Raw genomic sequence first — 19,805 nt, forward strand, 5'->3', positions numbered from 1 at the left:
GGCATAGAAAGGGAGTGGACTGATAATTCTCAGGGGGAAAGGGGTATGGGGGGTTCATGAAGAGAATGGACAAAAATCATACACCTATGGATGAGGACAGTGGGGGGGAGGTAAGGGCAGAAGGTGGGGTGGGAAATGGGTGGAGGGGAGCTATGGGGGGAAAAAGGAGAAATAATTGTAATAATCTGAATAAAGATTTATTTAAAAAAAAAAGAAAGGGAGTGGACTGATAATTCTCAGGGGGAAAGGGGTATGGGTGCTGGTATTATTATTATTGTAATAATCTGAATAAAGATTTATTAAAAATAAATAAATAAATACATAAATAAATAAATAAGCAAGCCCTGGCTGGTGTGGCACTGTTGGTTGGTGCACCATACACCAAAAGCTTGCCAGGTAGATTCCCAGTCAGAGCACACATCCAGCTTGCTTGTTCAATCCCCCGTTGGGGTGCACATGGGAGGCAACCAATTGAAGTTTCTGTCTCACATTGATATTTCTCCCTCTCTTTCTCTCTCCCTTACTTCCTCTCTAAAATCAATTAACATATCCTCAGGTGAGAATTTAAAAATAATATAAATAAATAAATAACAACACAAGAATGAACTCTGTTTTGCATACTCACAACTGTAAACCTACTTTTGCCACACCCTGTACTGTACCACATTTTTAGGACAAGAGTAATATAATGGCCAAAACAGGTTTGGCTCAGTGGACAGAGCGTCGGCCTGCGGACTGAAGGGTCCCGGGTTCGATTCCGGTCAAGGGCATGTACCTTGGTTGCGGGCACATCCCCAGTGGGAGGTGTGCAGGAGGCAGCTGATCGATGTTTCTCTCTCATCGATGTTTCTAGCTCTCTATCCCTCTTCCTTCCTCTCTGTAAAATATCAATAAAATATATTTAAAAAAAAAAAGAGTAATGGTTTAGCAGATGACCTTGGGTCAGAGAAAGATGACTTCAAGTTATGGCTCTATCACCAAACTAACTGGCTAGGTGTCCATTGTTTCAATTTTTTAATTTCTCTAAACCTCATTTTTCTTACCTATAAAAAAAAATAATATTACCTATGTTGAGGAGTTCATATGAGGATTGAATGAGGCTATTTGGCATAGCACTTAGTATACAGTAAGTGATAGGTAATATTATTATTATTATTATAACAATGATGATGTTAAGAAATTAAAAGATGAAAGGATTATCCCACCAAGCCAGGGTTGTCTTTAATATTAGCTATAGACTACAAAAATGAAATTTCTACCTCTCATTGAATAAATGGTGCTGGGAGAGTTGGTTAGTGATTAAAAAGTTAAGTGGGGGGAAAATAAGTCATTAAAGAAAACTCTGAACTTTTTGGTAAATTTTTTTCATATCTGGATGTTTGAAAGCAATGAAATAGCAACCTAGAGGCAATGTATGGTCTTGGACTGAATACCAAACAAAGGACATTTTGGAGACAACTGGGGAATATTGATTATGGTCTGCATATTAGGTGAATCCTAAAATGAAAAGTAGAGATTATTGACTAGTAAAGGCATATCATAAAACAGTATGCATAATGTAATCTAATTTTGGTATTTGAAAAATAGAGAGTTAATGTCCTTAAACTGCAAATTGACAAGAAACACAAAAAAGACTCAGTAAATTAGTGACCAGAGGATATGAACAGATAATTCAGAGAAGTCATACAGATTGCTAAAAAAAGGACTGATCATATTGACAAGGATATGGAAAAACTGGAACTATTGTACATTGCTGATGGGAATTTAAAGTGGTACAACCACTTGGGAAAATAGTTTGCCAGTTTCTTAAGAAGTTAAACATACATCTCCCATATGATCCAGCTTTGTAACTTCTAGGTATTTGCCTAAGACATATGAAAGCATATGTCCATGTAAACTCTTATACATGAATACTAATAATAATTCTATATGTAATAGCCCCAAAGTGGAAATAACCCAAATGTTCATCAGTAGTTGAAAGGGATAAACAAATTGTAGCATATCTATATCATGAATAATATTAATTAGCAATAAAAAGGAATGAATTGTCAATACATGGATAAATCTTAAAATAGTTATGCTGAGTAGAAGTCAAAAAAGAGTCCATATGATATGGTTCTATTTGTATAGACTTGTAAAAATTACAAACTAGTTAACTAATCTATAGTCACAAAAAGCAAATCAGTGGTTGACTGGGGTTGGGGTTGGGGTTGGAGGTGAGGAGAGGAAAGGAAGGGAGGGATTACAAGAGAGCATAGGGAAACTTTTGGAGTTGATAGGTGTGGTGTGATCAGTATCTTGATTGTGGTGATGGTCTCACCAATGTATATGTATATGAAACTTACCCAGTTGTATACTTTAAAAGTATAGTTTCTTATATGTCAACTATACCTCAATAAAGCTGTGTTTTAAAACATTACTTAAGTTTTCCCAGTTGGCATTTATAGCTGAAGGAAGGTGGGAAGCTATAGTGAATATTTAAATGGTAGTCTTTCCATAAGCTTTTACTGTGGGCCAATAGAGATTGTTCTCGGCTTTTGTTTTTACCCAAATAGTTATCTTGTTGATAAGACTTTCATTGATAAAACATTGGCATAATTAGTTTAGTAGTATAAAATCTGTATAATGCAGAACACTGACAAGATAAAGCCTAGTCCTGGAGTCTTAAACTCATTTTATGCTGATAAAGTTTTTGCTAAATTCTAAGCTTTTCAGTCTAGATAATAATGTGACTGGTATATTCTGGAGGAAAACGTGTACTTTTCATATGTGGTGATACTTGATCCTAATGCCACCATAATGTTATGGCTTAAATCCTAACTTAGGGCGACAAGTGAGCAGTGAGTGCCAGGGCGAGATGTTGGATTACCGACGTATGTTGATGGAAGACTTTTCTTTGAGCCCTGAAATCATCCTGAGCTGTCGGGGGGAGATTGAACACCACTGTTCTGGATTACATCGAAAAGGCCGAACCCTCCATTGTCTGATGAAAGTAGTTCGAGGGGAGAAAGGGAACCTTGGAATTAACTGCCAGCAAGCGGTAAGGAAAATTTTTCTACTGCCATTTTGAATGTCACATTTTATCAGCTGAGGAGCCTCTTCCTGACAATGTCCCAACTGTATCTGGATCATTTATGATATCACAGTGAATATCAGGTACTTAGAGGCAGACATGGAATATTGTCTCTCCAGGCATATCATAGTAAGAATGTGGATTTTGCTGCAGAGCAGAAGCTTGAGCTCATCTATAATAATAAAAGTATAATATGCTAATTAGACCGGATGTCCTTCCGGATGAAGCCGGGGCTGTGAGGGAGGGAGGACTGGGTCCTGGGTGCCTGCTGGTGGCGTGAGAGAGGCCCGGGTCCCGGATGCCGGAGAAAAGCTGGTGCCAAGCCAGTGCTGGCAGCCAGGGGAAGGAAGGCCTACTCTTGCACCAATTTCGTTCATGGGCCTCTAGTAATCAATAAAAAGAGCTATATACTTAAACAAGTAGATAACATGCATTGTTTGCTAGAATTTTTTTAAGGTAACTTGCTAGATTGGATTGACTAAACTCATAATCAGGGCAAATCAACTTCTAGTACATCAGCAAAGGTCCTCCACCAAAAGGGAATTTTCCTGTTTCCGTGTGTTTGAGTTGAGGCTGAAAGAGATCTGAAATGAATTGGAATTTTCTGTTTCTTTTTATTGTTGATGTATGACAAGTGATGAATTCCAGGCCTTAAGGATCAAGAAAGCATGTTGTTTTCAAATTATACTACTTTTTCTTGTTAGACTAGGGCAACTGTATGTGGAAGGACCTTTCTTTTCTACCTCTAAACTCTACAATCAGTTCTGTAAAGATAGTTAGAAAAAATTAGTATACTTGGCTTGAGGAGATAAAGTTATTCTTGTCCAGGATTCATAAACAGTTAATAACTAGAGTTCCAGTACATAATACAAAGTTAAGCCCTGGCCAGTAGCTCACTTAGTTAGAGCGCCATCCCGATATGCCAAGGATGTGGATCTGATTCCTGGTCTGGGCACATATAAGAATCAACCAATGAGCCCTACCTGGTTTGGCTCAGTGGAAAGAGCATTGGCCTGTGGACTGAAAGGTCCCAGCTTCGATTCCGGTCAAGGGCATATTGCCCGGGTTGCAGGCTCAATCCCCAGTGGGGGCGTACAGAAGACAGCCATTCAGTGATTCTCTCTCATCATTGATGTTTCTACCTTCCTCTCACCTCTCCCTTACTCTCTAAAATCAATAAAAATATATTTTTTAAAAAATCAACCAATGTATGCATAAATAAGTGGGACAACAAATTGATGTTTTTCTCTCTAAAATTAATTAAAAATTTAAAAATAATAAAGTTCAAAAATATAGATACAATTCCTCAGTTTCTGTTTCATTAAATTAGAAAGTTGAGGCTTTGTCCTCAGAGAAACTTTAAAAAACCATAATTCTTTAGTCTTTTATTTTGTTGTTTGCACTGTTATTAAAAATTGAGCCAAAACCGGTTTGGCTCAGTGGATAGAGCGTCTGCCTGCGGACTGAAGGGTCCCGGGTTCGATTCCGGTCAAGGGCATGTACCTTGGTTGCAGGCACATACCCAGTGGGAGGTGTGCAGGAGGCAGCTGATCGATGTTTCTCTCTCATCGATGTTTCTAACTCTCTCTCCATCTCAATTCCTCTCTGTAAAAAAATCAATAAAACATATTTAAAAAAAAAATTGAATATTACTTGAATTGTATTTTTCTGCTAATCATGTAAAATCACAATTTTTAGTCCAAAATGCCAATTTTCCATAGAATTTTGATTTGGAATAAAATTTCACCTTAGCTCCTATTACCATGACCCAGAGTAGACTGTAATTATGTCTCCCATGATGGGAATAAATAGACAAATGTAGTCTCTTCCCCCAAATACCAAGCCTAGCGAGACAGAAAGCTTCTGGATATAATTCCTCAGGAGCAGTCCTTGCTGGTGATTGTCCGAGGAAAGAAACCTCTGTGACAATGTATGTGCCTGGGCCCCAGACCAAGAAATGATCAAGACACCCTGTATTTGCATTTTATCCTTAATGCTGCTTGGGAAGGGGAGGGAGTGCTTAGGAATAAACTTATGAATTCTTTACTGAGGCTACACTTGTACTAAGGTGTACAGAAAAAAGAAAATAAGTTGGTTAGACTTTATTTGGAAGCATCTAGCTAACCTCCAGGGGTTTTTGAAATTTAGCTTATTGAAAGAGCTAGTGACTCAACAACCTGAAGGATAAATAAGCACCGCCTGCTTCGTCCTTGTGCCCAGAATGAAAGTGCTTTCCAAACCTAGCGCTCAAGCCTTCAATAGTGAGTTATGTGGCTTTGCCCACATTAAGTTTAGCCAAGTGGGAAACAAACACTTTATTTGGGTTTTTATGGACTCGTGGATTTTAGGAATTGAAGGAAAAGGAATAATTTTTTGTTTACCACTACATTATCCATCCTCAGTCATAGGGAGGAATGCTTTGAAATAATATATTTTGGGTGGGTTTCTTTCTTTTTCAAAGTTTTCTTCCCTGATACAGTAGACTTTCATACCTGTCTGTGGTTGACCATTGATTTTCCCTATTTGCTTGGCTGTGCTTTGATTTAGTGATCTCTTAACAAATAGTAAACTGTGAAGCATAAAAGCAAGTGTTACCTTAATGAGTACACACTTTGCCAAATGCACCGTAAGCATGAACTTACTAAACTCTCTGTGGTTATGGCTGAATGAGTCTGGGCCCAGTCTCTCCCAGGCCAAAGGTGACTGTCCAGTCTGTTCTCTAGACTAATCATTTCCCAGATGCACTTCCCCAGGTTTTTCCTAAACAGTCAGGTGCTGGAGTAGATGTATAATCATGTAGCCGTTTACATTCTTAGCGTTAATTTCCCACACTGTTGTCACTGGATTCCAGAGTGGCAGTGATCCCTTGAGTCCTTAGCCTACACTAGAGTCTGTAGGGCATTCATTGCCTCCTTTTAGTAGCTGCAATCTGGTACATTCATTGTGAATTCCCAAAATGCCAGTCAGTCATGAGTCATGGATATTTAACTAACACAGTTCTTGCAAAGACTTTCAGATTCCCATGATGCTTATAATTTCCCTCAGAAAAAGATAAAAATATTTGTTATTTGTCAATAAATGTCATTACTAAAATCGATAATCCTTTGACAGTAATCTTCCTGCCAACTAACCACAGCATTTTGTAGCTTTTCTAAATTGCCACCAAGAATCGGTATAAATAACTTTCATCCCAGAATACTGGAAATCTTTCATATATCTCTCATCTTGAATATTGACTTATTTTAGAATATATGGAATGGGGTTTTCTTTTTTCATTTCCTTTTGTTCTGTGTTCTGATCAATATGTGATGGGGTCAGTACTTTCCTAGAGCCCCTGTGGTATTGTAGGTCAAATGTATGGGAATCAGAGAAAGCTTTTACAGAGAAAGGCTAAATCTGTGACACAAAAAGGGATCCAGGTCTTCAACTTGGAAAAAAGGAACTCAAACCAGGATTATAGTTTTCAGATGTGCTCTCTGTTATTCAAGATTCCCACCCCAAAACACCATCTGCTACCCATCTGTAGTAATAATGATCTTTTATACCTGTCAAATGCTTGCAGTTTATATAACCTTCTATATATTCTTATAATACTCTGCAGTTAAACAAACTGAAACTTAAAGATTAATCAACATGCCCATGTTCTCAACACTGATATCTGGCAGAGCCAGAGCTATTAATAGAACTCAGGTCTCTGTTCCTTAATTTAGAACTGTTTCCTCTGTGCCCCAACTGCATTTTCCTCAAAGAGAGGGGGAAAATCCAGGGCACATCTCATACTTTGGCTTTATTTCATGATAAAGCATGGACCAAGCAAAAGTAAATGTTAAAGACTATACTCTCATTTTCAACTGCATAATGACAAATATTTTTCTGTATACTTATTAGCTCTGGATTATCCCTTGGTTATATAAAAGAGAGTTGAGGAAAAATAAGAGATTATAAGTGTTATATTCTTTTTTTTTTGTAATGAATATTTCTTGCAAGCTAAATGAAATCTTACATCTATCCTATATAATAAAAAGCCAGGGACCATAAGCGTAACGACTGGAATGACAGCTCGACCAGTTGCCATGAGGTGCATTGACCACTTCTCAGTCGCAGTGGCTCACGGTGGCGGGTGGGGCGGTGAGCTGTGCACACATGATTTCGTGCACTGGACCTCTAGTCTTTAATAAAGCAGAGTACACTTGTTGTAATGCTAGTGTTTTTGCAGCAAAATTTAAATTTTAGATTCTTAGTACCAAAGTAGCTTCTAACTGGAAATTATTTACTCTTCTCCACTCAATTCTTCCTTGGCCCCTAAGTGTCAGATTTAGTCACCTGATTAATACATAGGCAGATATAAGGGAAGGGTAGCCTTTATATTATAAAGACCTTTTGTTTTGCAAATGTCCATTGATGATTTAGACTGGTAGGCAAGTAATCCTCACAATGGCTTAAACAGGAAAACTCCATCAACAACGTAGAGAAACCAGTTGGAACGTCCTGGGCAAGAGCTCTTTTACTTGGCCAGTGACACTTGTAGTACCTTGTGATATGCCAGACTTAGTAACTGATTGTATGAAGAGGTAACATTGCTCTTCCCTGATGTGTAACTGACTTCCTTTCTTCCTTCTTATTGTTTTTTTAATCCAGCTTCAAACACTGATTCAGGAGACTGACCCTGGTGCAGATTACCGCATTGATAGAGCTTTGAATGAAGCTTGTGAATCTGTAATACAGACCGCCTGCAAACACATACGATCGGGAGACCCAATGTAGGTTATCTGGTTTGTGGTATTTATCCATATTGTATTTTATTTGGCAGTGTAGCACAGGGAACATTCCCTCATCATCATAACTGGAATTTTGTTAAACAGCAACACATACCAACCTTTGTTAAAACTAGTATGGGAATTGAGGCATCAGCTCTGCCTCGTCGGTGATGTGGAGGCCCCTAGACCCAGCATTGTGATGATATTGTTGACAGGGACTGAGCATAGGGGGGTCTATACGTTAGGTCACTGTATAATTCCATTTCATGGTCAAATAAAAATGAGAGAGAGAAAATCTCAGGATAAAGTGACACATGCTTTGACTATATTTTTCATCCTCTTTGTATATTGGCTCATATATATTGGCTACTTGATCACCATCAGAGAGTAATTAATTTTCATTGAAATATAAAACAAAATGTGGTTGTTGGATAAGGGAATCATGGACAAAATGAACTCTGAAGTTATATACAAGACCTAGGAAAGCTGTAAAATTCTATAATGAAATATTTAAATCACATGCATTCGTTTTCTTCCATATGATATGCAAAGAGCTCTTAAAAGCAGGTTGCAAGTAAGAATAGCTTTCCCATTGTAAAAAAATCTTTATACCCTACAACCGGCAGTAGCAACAGTAAAATGAATGTAGACCTGTTGTCATTGTTCTGCTGTGCATTCACTCCTGCTGTTCATGCTATAGGAGGGGATTAAAACAAGATAATCTTCCGTAAAGCTTTTTGTGTGGTTGGAAAAGATAGACAAACACACTTAAGACTAATAAGCATATTTACCAATATAAAAATAATTGCATTAACTATAAAGGGGACAAGGGAGAGGGAGGAAGAAGTAAACTACTGCAGATTAAAAGAGATTTAAGATACTATCAATTAAATCCAATGTGGGGACCTTTTCTGCATCCTGATTTGAATGAACATGTAAAAAGGAATGAAATAATTGGAAATTTTAAAAAATTAATTTATTTTGGTAGGTAATGATATTACATTCTCATTATAGAGAAACATGCTAAAGTACTTACACGGGAATGATTTGCTTCAAAATATCAGCAAGGGGGACAGTTATAACAACCTGGGCCACAGGAAGATAAAGCTGTGCGGAGGAAAGGTGTGTGTTGGGAAGTGTTCATAATAAACAGTTAAAAATAAAGCAGCTGCACACGGGTCTTGTGCACGCTGAGTCCTAAGTGCTAAGTGACTCTCAAGCTGATAGACGGCTTAATCTCTGTCAGGGCGAGTAAGTGCCTGATGGCCCTAGGAAATGGCAGAATGGCTTTTTCTACAGACCAGGGGAATACTAATGTGAGAATTCTGCACATATTGTCAGAACTCTTCTGTCTCGTGTTACAATTTCACCCCTGTTTGATGCCCAGGATCCTCTCGTGCCTGATGGAACATTTATATACAGAGAAAATGGTAGAAGACTGTGAACACCGTCTGTTAGAGCTACAGTATTTTATCTCCCGAGATTGGAAGTGAGTATTTTGGAACCAGTGTAAGTGTAAATCTCAGCCTGTTCTCCTATGTAGTCAATATCCCTTGTATTTTTAAAAAAATAATTAATAGGAATTTGTTTTTGTTAATTTCTGGGATAGCCAACAACTTTCATCCCTGAAAAACCTCTTTCTTACTTTCAGAACAGTATCAGCCCCTGCAGTTTATCCCTAAGTGTCCCCATTCACTGCTACTTTGTGTTTTGTTTTGTTTTTAATACATTTTTATTGATTTCAGAGAAGAAGGGAGCAGGAGAGAGAGATAAAAATATCAATGATGAGAGAGAATCTTTGATCGGCTGTCTCCTGCAGGCCCCACATGGGATTGAGCCTGTGCCCTGATCGAGAATCAAACCATGACCTCCTGGTTCATAGGTCGACACTCAGCCACTGAGCCATGCTGGCTGGGCTTCATGCCACTTGGGAAGTTAGGATCAAATGTTTTTGATAGCACAGATATCAGCTATCTAGAGAGAACTTGGGCACCTTTGGGGCAGCAGAAGTGTCTTCAAATATGTTTCGAAGTAGACAAAATAACACTTTTATTTTTATTGATTTGTACTGGGTCTGGGAATTTGCTTTTATTTCTTTACTCAAAGTTATTGAATTTCTTCTATCTTAAGAGGCTCTTATCAATAAGTAACAACTTGATTCTCTTCTGTTAGCCAAAAAATAGGGGGAGGAGATGAGATAGGATCTATTACCATCAGAATCACTGTAATTTATTGGCTGCAATTCCCTCCTCTCTCCAGGTCTTATTCTCCCTTCCTACCTCCAAAGCAGCCAGTAGGATCAGGCTGCTCCTGCTTCCCACATTCAGCTGCTTCCTGATCCAGTTGTTTAAGCCACTGTACTTTGGTCATTAACTTTTTCTGGGGATTAATAGATGCTTTACCCAAATGCTTTACTAGAAAGATTACTTGAAAATTCGATGTGTTTCTGTTTCTGTTTCCTGAAATTTGCTCTGGAAAAGACTACAGAAAGCTGGGTGGGAATTTCCTTGTGCTTACTCAGGCCATCTAAACTGAAAGAGCAGAGTTTACTGAGTTTACTGCCTTAACAAAATCATGTTTTTTCCTCTTTTGTGATTCCTTCAGCCATGATCAAAAGATGCTTCATAGTCATAAAAGCTGCTCATTAAATATTATTAGCCCTTTTCCTTCCATTAAGTAGCACTCCTTCAAAATTGACTTTATGATGTGGACAGAATTAAGCATTCATTGATCTCAGTCAGAGAAGCAGCAGGCTCATTGCCTAATGCACCGTCTCCAGAGTCAACATTAAATGTCAAGTTTTTTTAATTGATAAGCATATTCAGGTAAACTAAAATTGTAATGGCCTTACCTTGCATAGGGAATAGAAGAGGAACAGTTTTACTAGAAAGTAAGTTGAATGAGAGATTCTGTTTATCTTGCCATTTCCTGCTCTTACCAAATCTAGTGTATCAGGTAGGATTGAACTTCATGTACGCTTAGAAAAAAGTATTGAGTAAAAAGTTGTGGATTGCCTGCTGATAGCTACAACCCTTATTTTCTCATTTTAGCCAGGGCATGTTAGTGTTGAAATGTAGTGTGCCTTACATAGCCAAGAGAACCTCTTTGAGATAGAACTTAAATCTTCTGTACTAAGGTTAACAAACTTCTGCAGATTGACCACTGTATGTTCACAAAGAACAAATTCAAGAATATACTTTTGCTTACCTGGAGATGATTATTAAAATTACTATTTTTTAAATCCTCGCCTGAGGATATGTTTTTATTAATTTCAGAGAGGAAATAAGAGAGAGAGAGACATTGATCAGTTGCCTCCCATATATGCACCCCAAGATCAAACCTGCAACCTTTCAGTGTATGGGACAACGCTCCAACCAGCTGAGCCACCCGGTCAGGGCTGGAGGTGATTATTAATGAGCATACAGGCACGTTGTAAAAGCCTTAGCATGTGTTACAAGGAAGGGTATAGTAAGAGTGGTTATCTTTTAACTCTTAACTTTATAGACTGGACCCTGTCTTATACCGCAAGTGCCAGGGAGATGCATCTCGTCTCTGCCACACCCACGGCTGGAACGAAACCAGTGAATTTATGCCTCCTGGAGCTGTGTTCTCTTGTCTGTACAGACATGCCTACCGCACGGAGGAGCAGGGCAGGAGGGTATGCGTCACTATTGACTTCATTTCTTCTTATTGTCATTTGTTTTTTCATTAGTTTGCTATACATTGTTCTGATTTCTGGCATCCTAGGAAAACTTCGTTGTTAGTGTATCTGGGGGGAGGGGCTTCTGCCCTACCAAAAGCTTCTTCATTCAGTAAGTGCACACAGAGTGTCCTACCAGCTCCTTTCTGCCCGAGTTTATGTTTTTAACAAAGTGAGTCAGGATATTTCCAGTTTTTTCTTTACTGAAATCTAAATCACAAATACACACTTAAGTTCTGCTGCCTCCAACATTATTTAGCTTTAAAGATCCATTAGAAGCTCTTAGCCAAGATACAAATTGTTTTTCGTCTTCTGCTCTTGGCATTAGAACACATATCGCCTGTATTCATAGGCCTCTCTCATAGCACACTAGTTGTGTGGAGCAGAAATCGCCATACCCCAGGCTCTTGGTATTTGTCTGCCCTGGATACCACCTCTTGTTGGGATATTTGTGTGGGTTTGCTCTCAGGCAATGTTTACTGCCTTCTGGTGCCACTTGACGTGCTGCTTGCTCTCCCAGATGACCTTTTAAAGCCTTCTGAGATACTGATTGCATTCCAGTCCTGCATTTGTTACAGAAAATAGAGATGCTATTATTTCACATGCATGTTAACAAATACCCCTTCTGGGCTTAATGCAGAAGTCTGACTAAGTGCAGTATTCAGAATGAGGAGACCCAGGTAGAAAGAAAGGTTGTACTGCAGTCTTAACCCAGCTTTTATATTGCTATGTAAGAAAATATGGGAATTTGTTGTTACCTTTTTCTTCATATGATGAGCTTGTCATTAATCCCAGGAGCTGGCATCGTGGTAGTCACTATAGACGGAGGTTCCTGTCTTAACAAACAAAGGGTTGGGAGCTGTCTTTTTAAAATATGTATTTCTTTTAAAAATTGAGGTGAAATTCATCTAACGTAAAATGAACCATTTTAAAAAGAAAAACTTTGTAATATTTAGTATATTGACAAAGTTGTGCAACCACAATATCTAATTCCAAAAAATTTCCATGTCCAAAAAGGTACGCCATGCCCATTAAGCAGTTACTCTCCATCTCTCTCCCCACCACCCAGGCGCATGGCCCGTTTAGGAAGAGAGAATATCTCTGCCTGTCAGTGACCGCTTTCTCACAACCTTTCCCAAAACACTAGTTTTCTTCTGTTTCACCCTCTTCTAATTCTAACACATCTAGAAGAGTCTGATTCTAACCTGTAGTGACTGTTGCTTCTGCTGTTGTCTGCTTGTCTGAGTTTAGGTAAATTTGAACTCAGTTCTCCTAACCGGTGTGTTTTCTCTCCTGAATTGGACCCAACATTCTACTCTACATTCTTGGTGTAATAGCAAATTAATCTTGCTGAACAGAAACTTTCTAATGTAACCTGAACAAATTCAGTTCACTTTTTATTAGGATATTCTGAAAAAAGGATGTTGTTTCATATAATATATTAGAATAGGCCCAACGTTATAATCTCATTCCAAAAAGGGTGGGTTTTTAGAAGTGTCCTAGAACATTTAATTATTATTCTGGAAAAGATTCAAGGTATAAAGTTATTTGTCAGTTTCCTGGCATTATCAGGTGTCTTTTGGTTTTGGTACCTTTAGAATGCTTTGCTTGTTCTTATGTAGCTCTCACGGGAGTGCCGAGCTGAAGTCCAGAGGATCCTACACCAGCGTGCCATGGATGTTAAGCTGGATCCTGCGCTCCAGGATAAGTGCCTGATTGACCTGGGCAAATGGTGCAGTGAGAAAACAGAGACCGGACAGGTAGGTGACATCATCATCATCATAATATTCATGATTACCATGTTATATAGAGTACACACCCCCATAAAATCCATTTCTCTCTACTTCATGGACAGAATTTGTTATATTATTTGATGATCTCTCTATAAGAAATCCTTGGGAAATTTTTCTGTTTGGTCTCTGTAATCAAGAATAATTATACTTTTACTAAGCATTTAGTTTGTCTTTATATTACTTTGTAATTGATTGTTTTCCCTCTTTGTGTTGCCTCTTAAAAAACATAGAGTCAAAGAAAGGTATGGCCTGCCTTTAGCAAGTATATAAGATTTTGTGGTAGGTGTTTTATGTGCTAACTTACTACTTGCTCCATCCCACTTTCTTTAACATAATTTCCTCTTTTTTGACTCATTTTTTAATTCATTTTATTTTATGTGGGTTTTTTTCTCATTTTTATAAGCCACATTAAGCCTTTTTGAGGGAGGAATATGTGTAAATATTTGTATACATGAATAGTGTGCATGCCCGACAACAGTGCTACAGGATATGTAGGATTGGACTTTTTCCATCTAGTAATTGATGAAATTGAGGCTCAGAGAAGTGAAGTATATTGACTCCCTTACCTAAAACTCAGGTCTATTCCTAGCCAGGCATTTGTTTTATTATATTATAACCGCCTTCCATACAGGAAGTATAGAAAAGGAGCAGCCCCCAAGAATTACATGCATGCTGTAGATGGTTCCTTAGGGTTTTGTGCCTAGTTAAAAAGAAAAGAGGCACATTATTACATTCTGTCAGATTAAGTGGGAAAGTGGCTTGTCTTCTATCTCAATGCAGGGAAACCAAGCAGTGAGGAATAGCTACTTGTTTAAAGCCCCGCTGATACTTGAACAAGGCGTGAACCCAGGTTTCCAGGTTCTGTTTGTACCACTCCGAAACATTCACTGGGATTAAATTGGAACAGGAATCAGACGTTTTTAAGAAGCAGTGGCTGCTTACGCAGATCTGTTGAGCCTGGGAATATCATTTTCCGCAGTTGGCTTTCTGGGCCTACTATAGCTCTGTCTAGTTTATTGTTGGAAAATGCCTTTTGTTTTGCTTTCTGCTGCCTCTGTCTAATGAAACAAGGGATATGGTCATACCGAATCCCAGGAAACAGTTTCCTTTCATACTGCCTGTAAAGTAACATTGAGAAAGCTGCATTGTGAAGCTGAACTTAGGACAGGCTTCCATGAATGCGATTTTTCCCTTAGCCATTTATGTTACTCCCAAAAGTATTATGCATTTTCCTTTAGGGTTGTATAATTCCTACAGCCCTCCTCCTTCCTTCCCAGTCTAGTTTCAAAATAGAGATTCTTGCAGAATAGTAAGTTAAACTTGGTCCTTTAACTGAGAAATAGCTATTGGTGTGATTTGAAAAAATGAGCTGGTGCTATACTTAACAACCTGTAAATTTCTCAGAGAAATGGTAACAGACTGATGCTATAAGGTAGCTCCAGCTCAGTTTCCAGAGCCCAGACAAGACAGCTTTTAGAGACTCCAGCCCTAGTGTGCTCACCTGTTTGGCAGTTTCCCTGGGAGGGTCCCTTATGTGGGCTAGAGTTAGAATCCCAGGCTTGCAGGAACTTTTCAGCTCTTTGTTGTGTTTAAGATGCTGGGTCCCAGCGTACTTTGCCCATAAAGAGTCTTAAAATATTTCATGTCTTTCACTGTGAATTTATTGTCCAATGATCATTATCAAAACACAGAAATAAATGGAATGGCAGGGTGTTGATGGAATGGAATTAAGGCCTGATAAGATTTTTAGACTCTGAGGACACCTGTACATTGATTCTTGCTGGATGTCTCAGTTTGGCCTTCTGGAGGATTCACATGGCTCAACCCTCTTAACCACCCTGTTACATCAAGTATCCAACCATCCCAGTTTGGGAAATAAATAAAATTTTAGTGGTCTGTTCAGTGAAGTAGTTTTAAAAGGAAAAGAAAAGAAGGACCACTGAAAAGGAAGTAGACACTGATATCTCAGCTTCCCGTGATCATTCATGTCATTGACAAACCCCAAGGGATTGCCTTTTTGCTTGCAGGAGCTGGAATGCCTCCAGGATCATCTTGATGACTTGGCTGTAGAGTGTAGAGACCTAGTCGGCAACCTCACCGAGTTGGAATCGGAGGTAAGCAGTTTGCAGCTCTTAGAAGGAAAGTGCCCTGTCAGCAGCCTTTCCTTTGTTCTTAGTCCTACTGTCTTAAGATTCTTGAGAATACAGATTCTCTGGAAAACCAAAGAAACCTGGTAACTTTCTGTTTGTTTTATAAAGAAGAACATTGTGATGCTTCCTGAACTTCACCCTTTCCTCATTTCTCCAGAAAAACTCTCCGTTTAGCTCTTTGGTTTACTTCATAAATTCAATTTATCACAATGATTAGACCCCAATCTTTTTTTTCCCCTTTAAGAAAAGATAGCAGCTATACTTTAAATCTCTTAATCACATTCAAGAAGAGTCTAAGCCAGCCGTGGGCAAACTACGGCCCGCAGGCCGGATCCAACCCGTTCGGCTGTTCTATCCGGCCCGCGGAGCCGAAAGAGCGGAGGGTTCTCTTGCCCTCCCCTCCGCTCCTTTACTTTGAATTTATATTAGTTCACACAAACACTCCATCCATGCTTTTGTTCCGGCCCTCCGGTCCAGTTTAAGAACCCATTGTGGCCCTTGAGTCAAAAAGTTTGCCCACCCCTGGTAAGCATTCCTGTTATCTTCAGCTCTTTCAATTAGGTCATTTGCTAATGTTTGTGTGTTTAATAAAATAAAAGCCTGGGATTTATATTTAAACATGTAGGATTGAATACATATGTTTATCTCTATTCCATCCTGAAATCCACTAAAATATACAAAATAAAATTTAAAACCTCATAAGCTTAGGTATATTATTTAAAATTCAGAGCTTATTATTGGGGAGGGAGGCATCTAAAAATGTTTAAATTGTTTTGTGGGGCAGAGACCCGGGAAACAGAAAACTGCCTTTTTTTTTTTTTTTCCCCCAGAGAGGAAGGGAGAGAGAGATAGAAACATCAGTGATGAGAGAGAATCATTGATTGGCTGCCTCCTACATGCCCCACACTGGAGATAGAGCCCGCAACCCAGGCTTGTGCCCCGACCGGGAATCGAACCAGTGACCCCTTGGTTCCTGGGTCAGCGCTCAACCGCTGAGCCACACCTGGCTGGGCGAAAACTGCTTTTTAAAAAACAAAAACAAAACAGAAGCCTTTTAAATTGTCAGTACGTAAAATTAGACATTTCTCAGCTAGTCTTTTTTCTTTCTATTTTTCAAAGGTTTATTCCTTTCTTTCATGTTCTAACAACTCCTCTCCCATTCACGTTGTTCTTGTGGGCCTATGAGGACATTCTGGGGTGTGTGACTCTTTAAAGGAATCTGTTATTTCAGCAGCTAGTACTATACAGTGCTTACTCTCTGCTTAAAGGCATTGAGTGTGTGTTCCAAGAGGCAGTGGTTTATCATTTGGTTTGAGGACAGTGACCTGGTTTAGGAGCTCATAAACTAAAGATACATGTCAGTTGCCCTTGATTTCATTTTCAACTGCTTAGCTTTTTGGAAAAACTTGAAAGGCTTTATATACTCTAGTAGTATTATTAAATGCTTTTTTTCTCCTCTTTCTTAATTCTGCATCTGCTTCTAGAAAACTTGCCTTTCATCATATAATGGAGGTGCAATTAGTTCTATCTATGCTGGGGCTCTCTAACTTAAAGACTAAAATAGTCTCCAAATGTACATGACAGATTATTTGCCCATCAGATGCTACTAAATTCAGAGAAAGAAACTGCTCCTTTCCCACCCCTGGTTCTTCCTAAGGCAGAATTAATATATTTAATCTTCTACAGGATATTCAAATAGAAGCCTTGCTGATGAGAGCCTGCGAGCCCATAATTCAGAACTTTTGCCACGTAAGTAATGTCTGGAAAATCAAGGGTTAGAAACAGAACTGACTTCACTAGGACTCTGGCCCCCCAAGTGTGTTGGATCATCTCTGTCTTCAGCATACGTTACTCCTGAGTGGCCAACTTTGAGAAGTTGAAGATGTAAACAAAATCAAGAGGGGGTGCCACCATCCTGGGAAACATTACTTGGTCATCCTTTGTAGGCGTCCAGATATGTGCTTCACAGCAGATGTTGAGATGCCCTTTAGAGAGGGCCGGGGGAGGCCGCAGGGGCATGGCTGGTTGCTTCCAGTACATCAGTACAGGGCTTGTTAGTAGTAACAGTGGCTTCCCCTTCCAACTGTCTTCTTGTACCTGGATATTGAGTAAATTCTGTTACTTTATTCAAGTATTAGATTACCTAATTGTGGGAGCAAAACACACCCAGGAACCATGAGGATCTGACAACCAGGAAACAAAGGAGTAGAAGCACTGACTGCATAGTGCATGTTCTTGTTGGAGCTTCGTGCAGGGCAGCTTGCTGTGTGAATTTTATTCCCTAGATGTTTGTCCCTTGTAATTTCTCAGGCTTATTTTGATATAATTTAATACATACCTTTTTTGCATTTTTTATGGACTAGACTACAAGATGTGTGTATTAATTGTTACAAATGAAGTGTAAATGTGTACTGCCTTTTCAGGATGTGGCAGATAACCAGATAGACTCTGGGGACCTGATGGAGTGTCTGATACAAAACAAACACCAGAAGGACATGAATGAGAAGTGCGCCATTGGGGTCACCCACTTCCAGCTGGTCAGTAACACCGGGCAGTGCCTTCTTGACTTGACTGCTCTTGTGAAAAATTGTTTTCTCCAAATATATGCCCTATTTTGACTTGTTCTCAATAAATGTGTTTTTTTCCTGCTATGGCCAGATGCTTAGGCTCCTGAAAACTTAGTGATAAATACAGTGGAACCTCAGTTCTCGAACTTAATGCGTTCCTGAAGGCTGTTCGAGAAATGATTTGTTCAAAAACAAAATCATTTCCTCCCAGTAAAAAAGAATATAAATTGAATTATTCCATTCCAGACCCTGAGCGATTCCCTGCTTTAACCTTTCTAATATATAGAACATGTTTAACGTACTGTTTAATCTATAAAAAAACAAGTCTTTTCTTAAATTTATCAAACCATCCCCCATTAGCTTTATTTTTTTCCTTTTTTTTTTAATCTTTATTGTTCAGATTATTACAGTTGTTCCTCTTTTTTCCCCCCACAGCTCCCCTCCACCCGGTTCCCACCCCACCCCATGCCCTTACCCCCCACACTGACCTCATCCATAGGTGTATGATTTTTGTCCAGTCTCTTCCTGCAACCCCCACACCCCTTTCCCCTCGAGGATTGTCAGTCCACTCCCTTTCTATACCCCTGATTCTATTATATTCACCAGATTATTCTGTTCATTAGATTTTTTATTCACTTGATTTTCAGATTCACTTGTTGATAGATATGTATTTGTTGTTCATAATTTTTATCTTTACCTATTTCTTCTTTCTCTTCTTAAAGAATACCTTTCAGCATTTCATATAATACTGGTTTGGTGATGATGAACTCCTTTAGCTTTTTCTTATCTGTGAAGCTCTTTATCTGCCCTTCCATTCTGAATGATAGCTTTGCTGGGTAGAGTAATCTTGGTTGTAGGTTCTTGCTATTCATCACTTTGAATATTTCTTGCCACTCCCGTCTGGCCTGCATAGTTTCTGTTGAGAAATCAGCTGACAGTCATATGGGTGCTCCCTTATAGGTAACTAACTGTTTTTCTCTTGCTGCTTTTAATAGTCTCTGTCTTTTGCTCTTGGCATTTTAATAATGATGTGTCTTAGTGTGGTCCTCTTTGGATTCCTTTTGTTTGGGGTTCTGTGCACTTCCTGGACTTGTAAGTCTATTTCTTTCACCAGGTGGGGGAAGTTTTCTGTCATTATTTCTTCAAATAGGTTTTCAGTATCTTGCTCTTTCTCTTCTTCTGGCACCCCCATAATTTGGATGTTGGTACGCTTGAAGTTGTCCCAGAGGCTCCTTAGACTATCTTCATATTTTGGGGTTCTTTTTGCTTTTTGCTTTTCTGGTTGTGTGTTTTTTGCTTCTTTGTATTTCAAATCTTTGACTTGATTCTTGCTATTCTCTAGTCTGCTGTTGGATCTCTGTATATTATTTTTTATTTCAGTCAGTGTATGCTTAATTTCTAGTTGGTCCTTTTTCACATCCTTGAGGGTCTCACTAAATTTATGGGCCTTTTCTAGAAAATTCTTGAAAAACCTTATAACCGTGGTTTTGAACTCTATATCCAGTCGTTTGCTTTCCTCCATTTCTTTCATTTGTGATCTGTTTCTTTGTCTCCGCATTTTGGTTGCTTCCCTGAGTTGATAGGGTGGCTTTGTGTGCTAGGTGTCCTATAGGGCCCAGTGGCTCAGCCTCCTCAATTACCTGAGGTGGACACTCTTGGTGCACCCCTTTGTGGGCTGTGTGCACAGTCTTGTTGTAGTTAAGCCTTGATTGTTGTTGGTATCACTGGGAGGAATTGACCTCCAGGCCAACTGGCTGTGAGGATC

At 39.0% G+C, this 19,805-nt stretch overlaps 1 protein-coding gene across 1 annotated transcript in view; it reads left to right on the plus strand.

Annotated features, from left to right (window-relative positions):
• Positions 1–19,805, plus strand: part of GLG1 (golgi glycoprotein 1) — a 115,456-nt gene that overhangs the window by 80,059 nt on the left and 15,592 nt on the right. Inside the window, exons 8-15 of the mRNA XM_080643460.1 lie at positions 2,826–3,040; positions 7,712–7,833; positions 9,218–9,319; positions 11,335–11,488; positions 13,153–13,290; positions 15,351–15,437; positions 17,160–17,222; positions 17,897–18,010. Coding sequence (XP_080499586.1) covers positions 2,826–3,040; positions 7,712–7,833; positions 9,218–9,319; positions 11,335–11,488; positions 13,153–13,290; positions 15,351–15,437; positions 17,160–17,222; positions 17,897–18,010 — 995 coding nt within the window. The remainder of the gene's footprint in view (positions 1–2,825; positions 3,041–7,711; positions 7,834–9,217; positions 9,320–11,334; positions 11,489–13,152; positions 13,291–15,350; positions 15,438–17,159; positions 17,223–17,896; positions 18,011–19,805) is intronic.

Source organism: Plecotus auritus (genome assembly GCF_963455305.1).
Source record: "Plecotus auritus genome assembly, chromosome: 10".
Lineage (NCBI taxonomy): Eukaryota > Metazoa > Chordata > Mammalia > Chiroptera > Vespertilionidae > Plecotus > Plecotus auritus.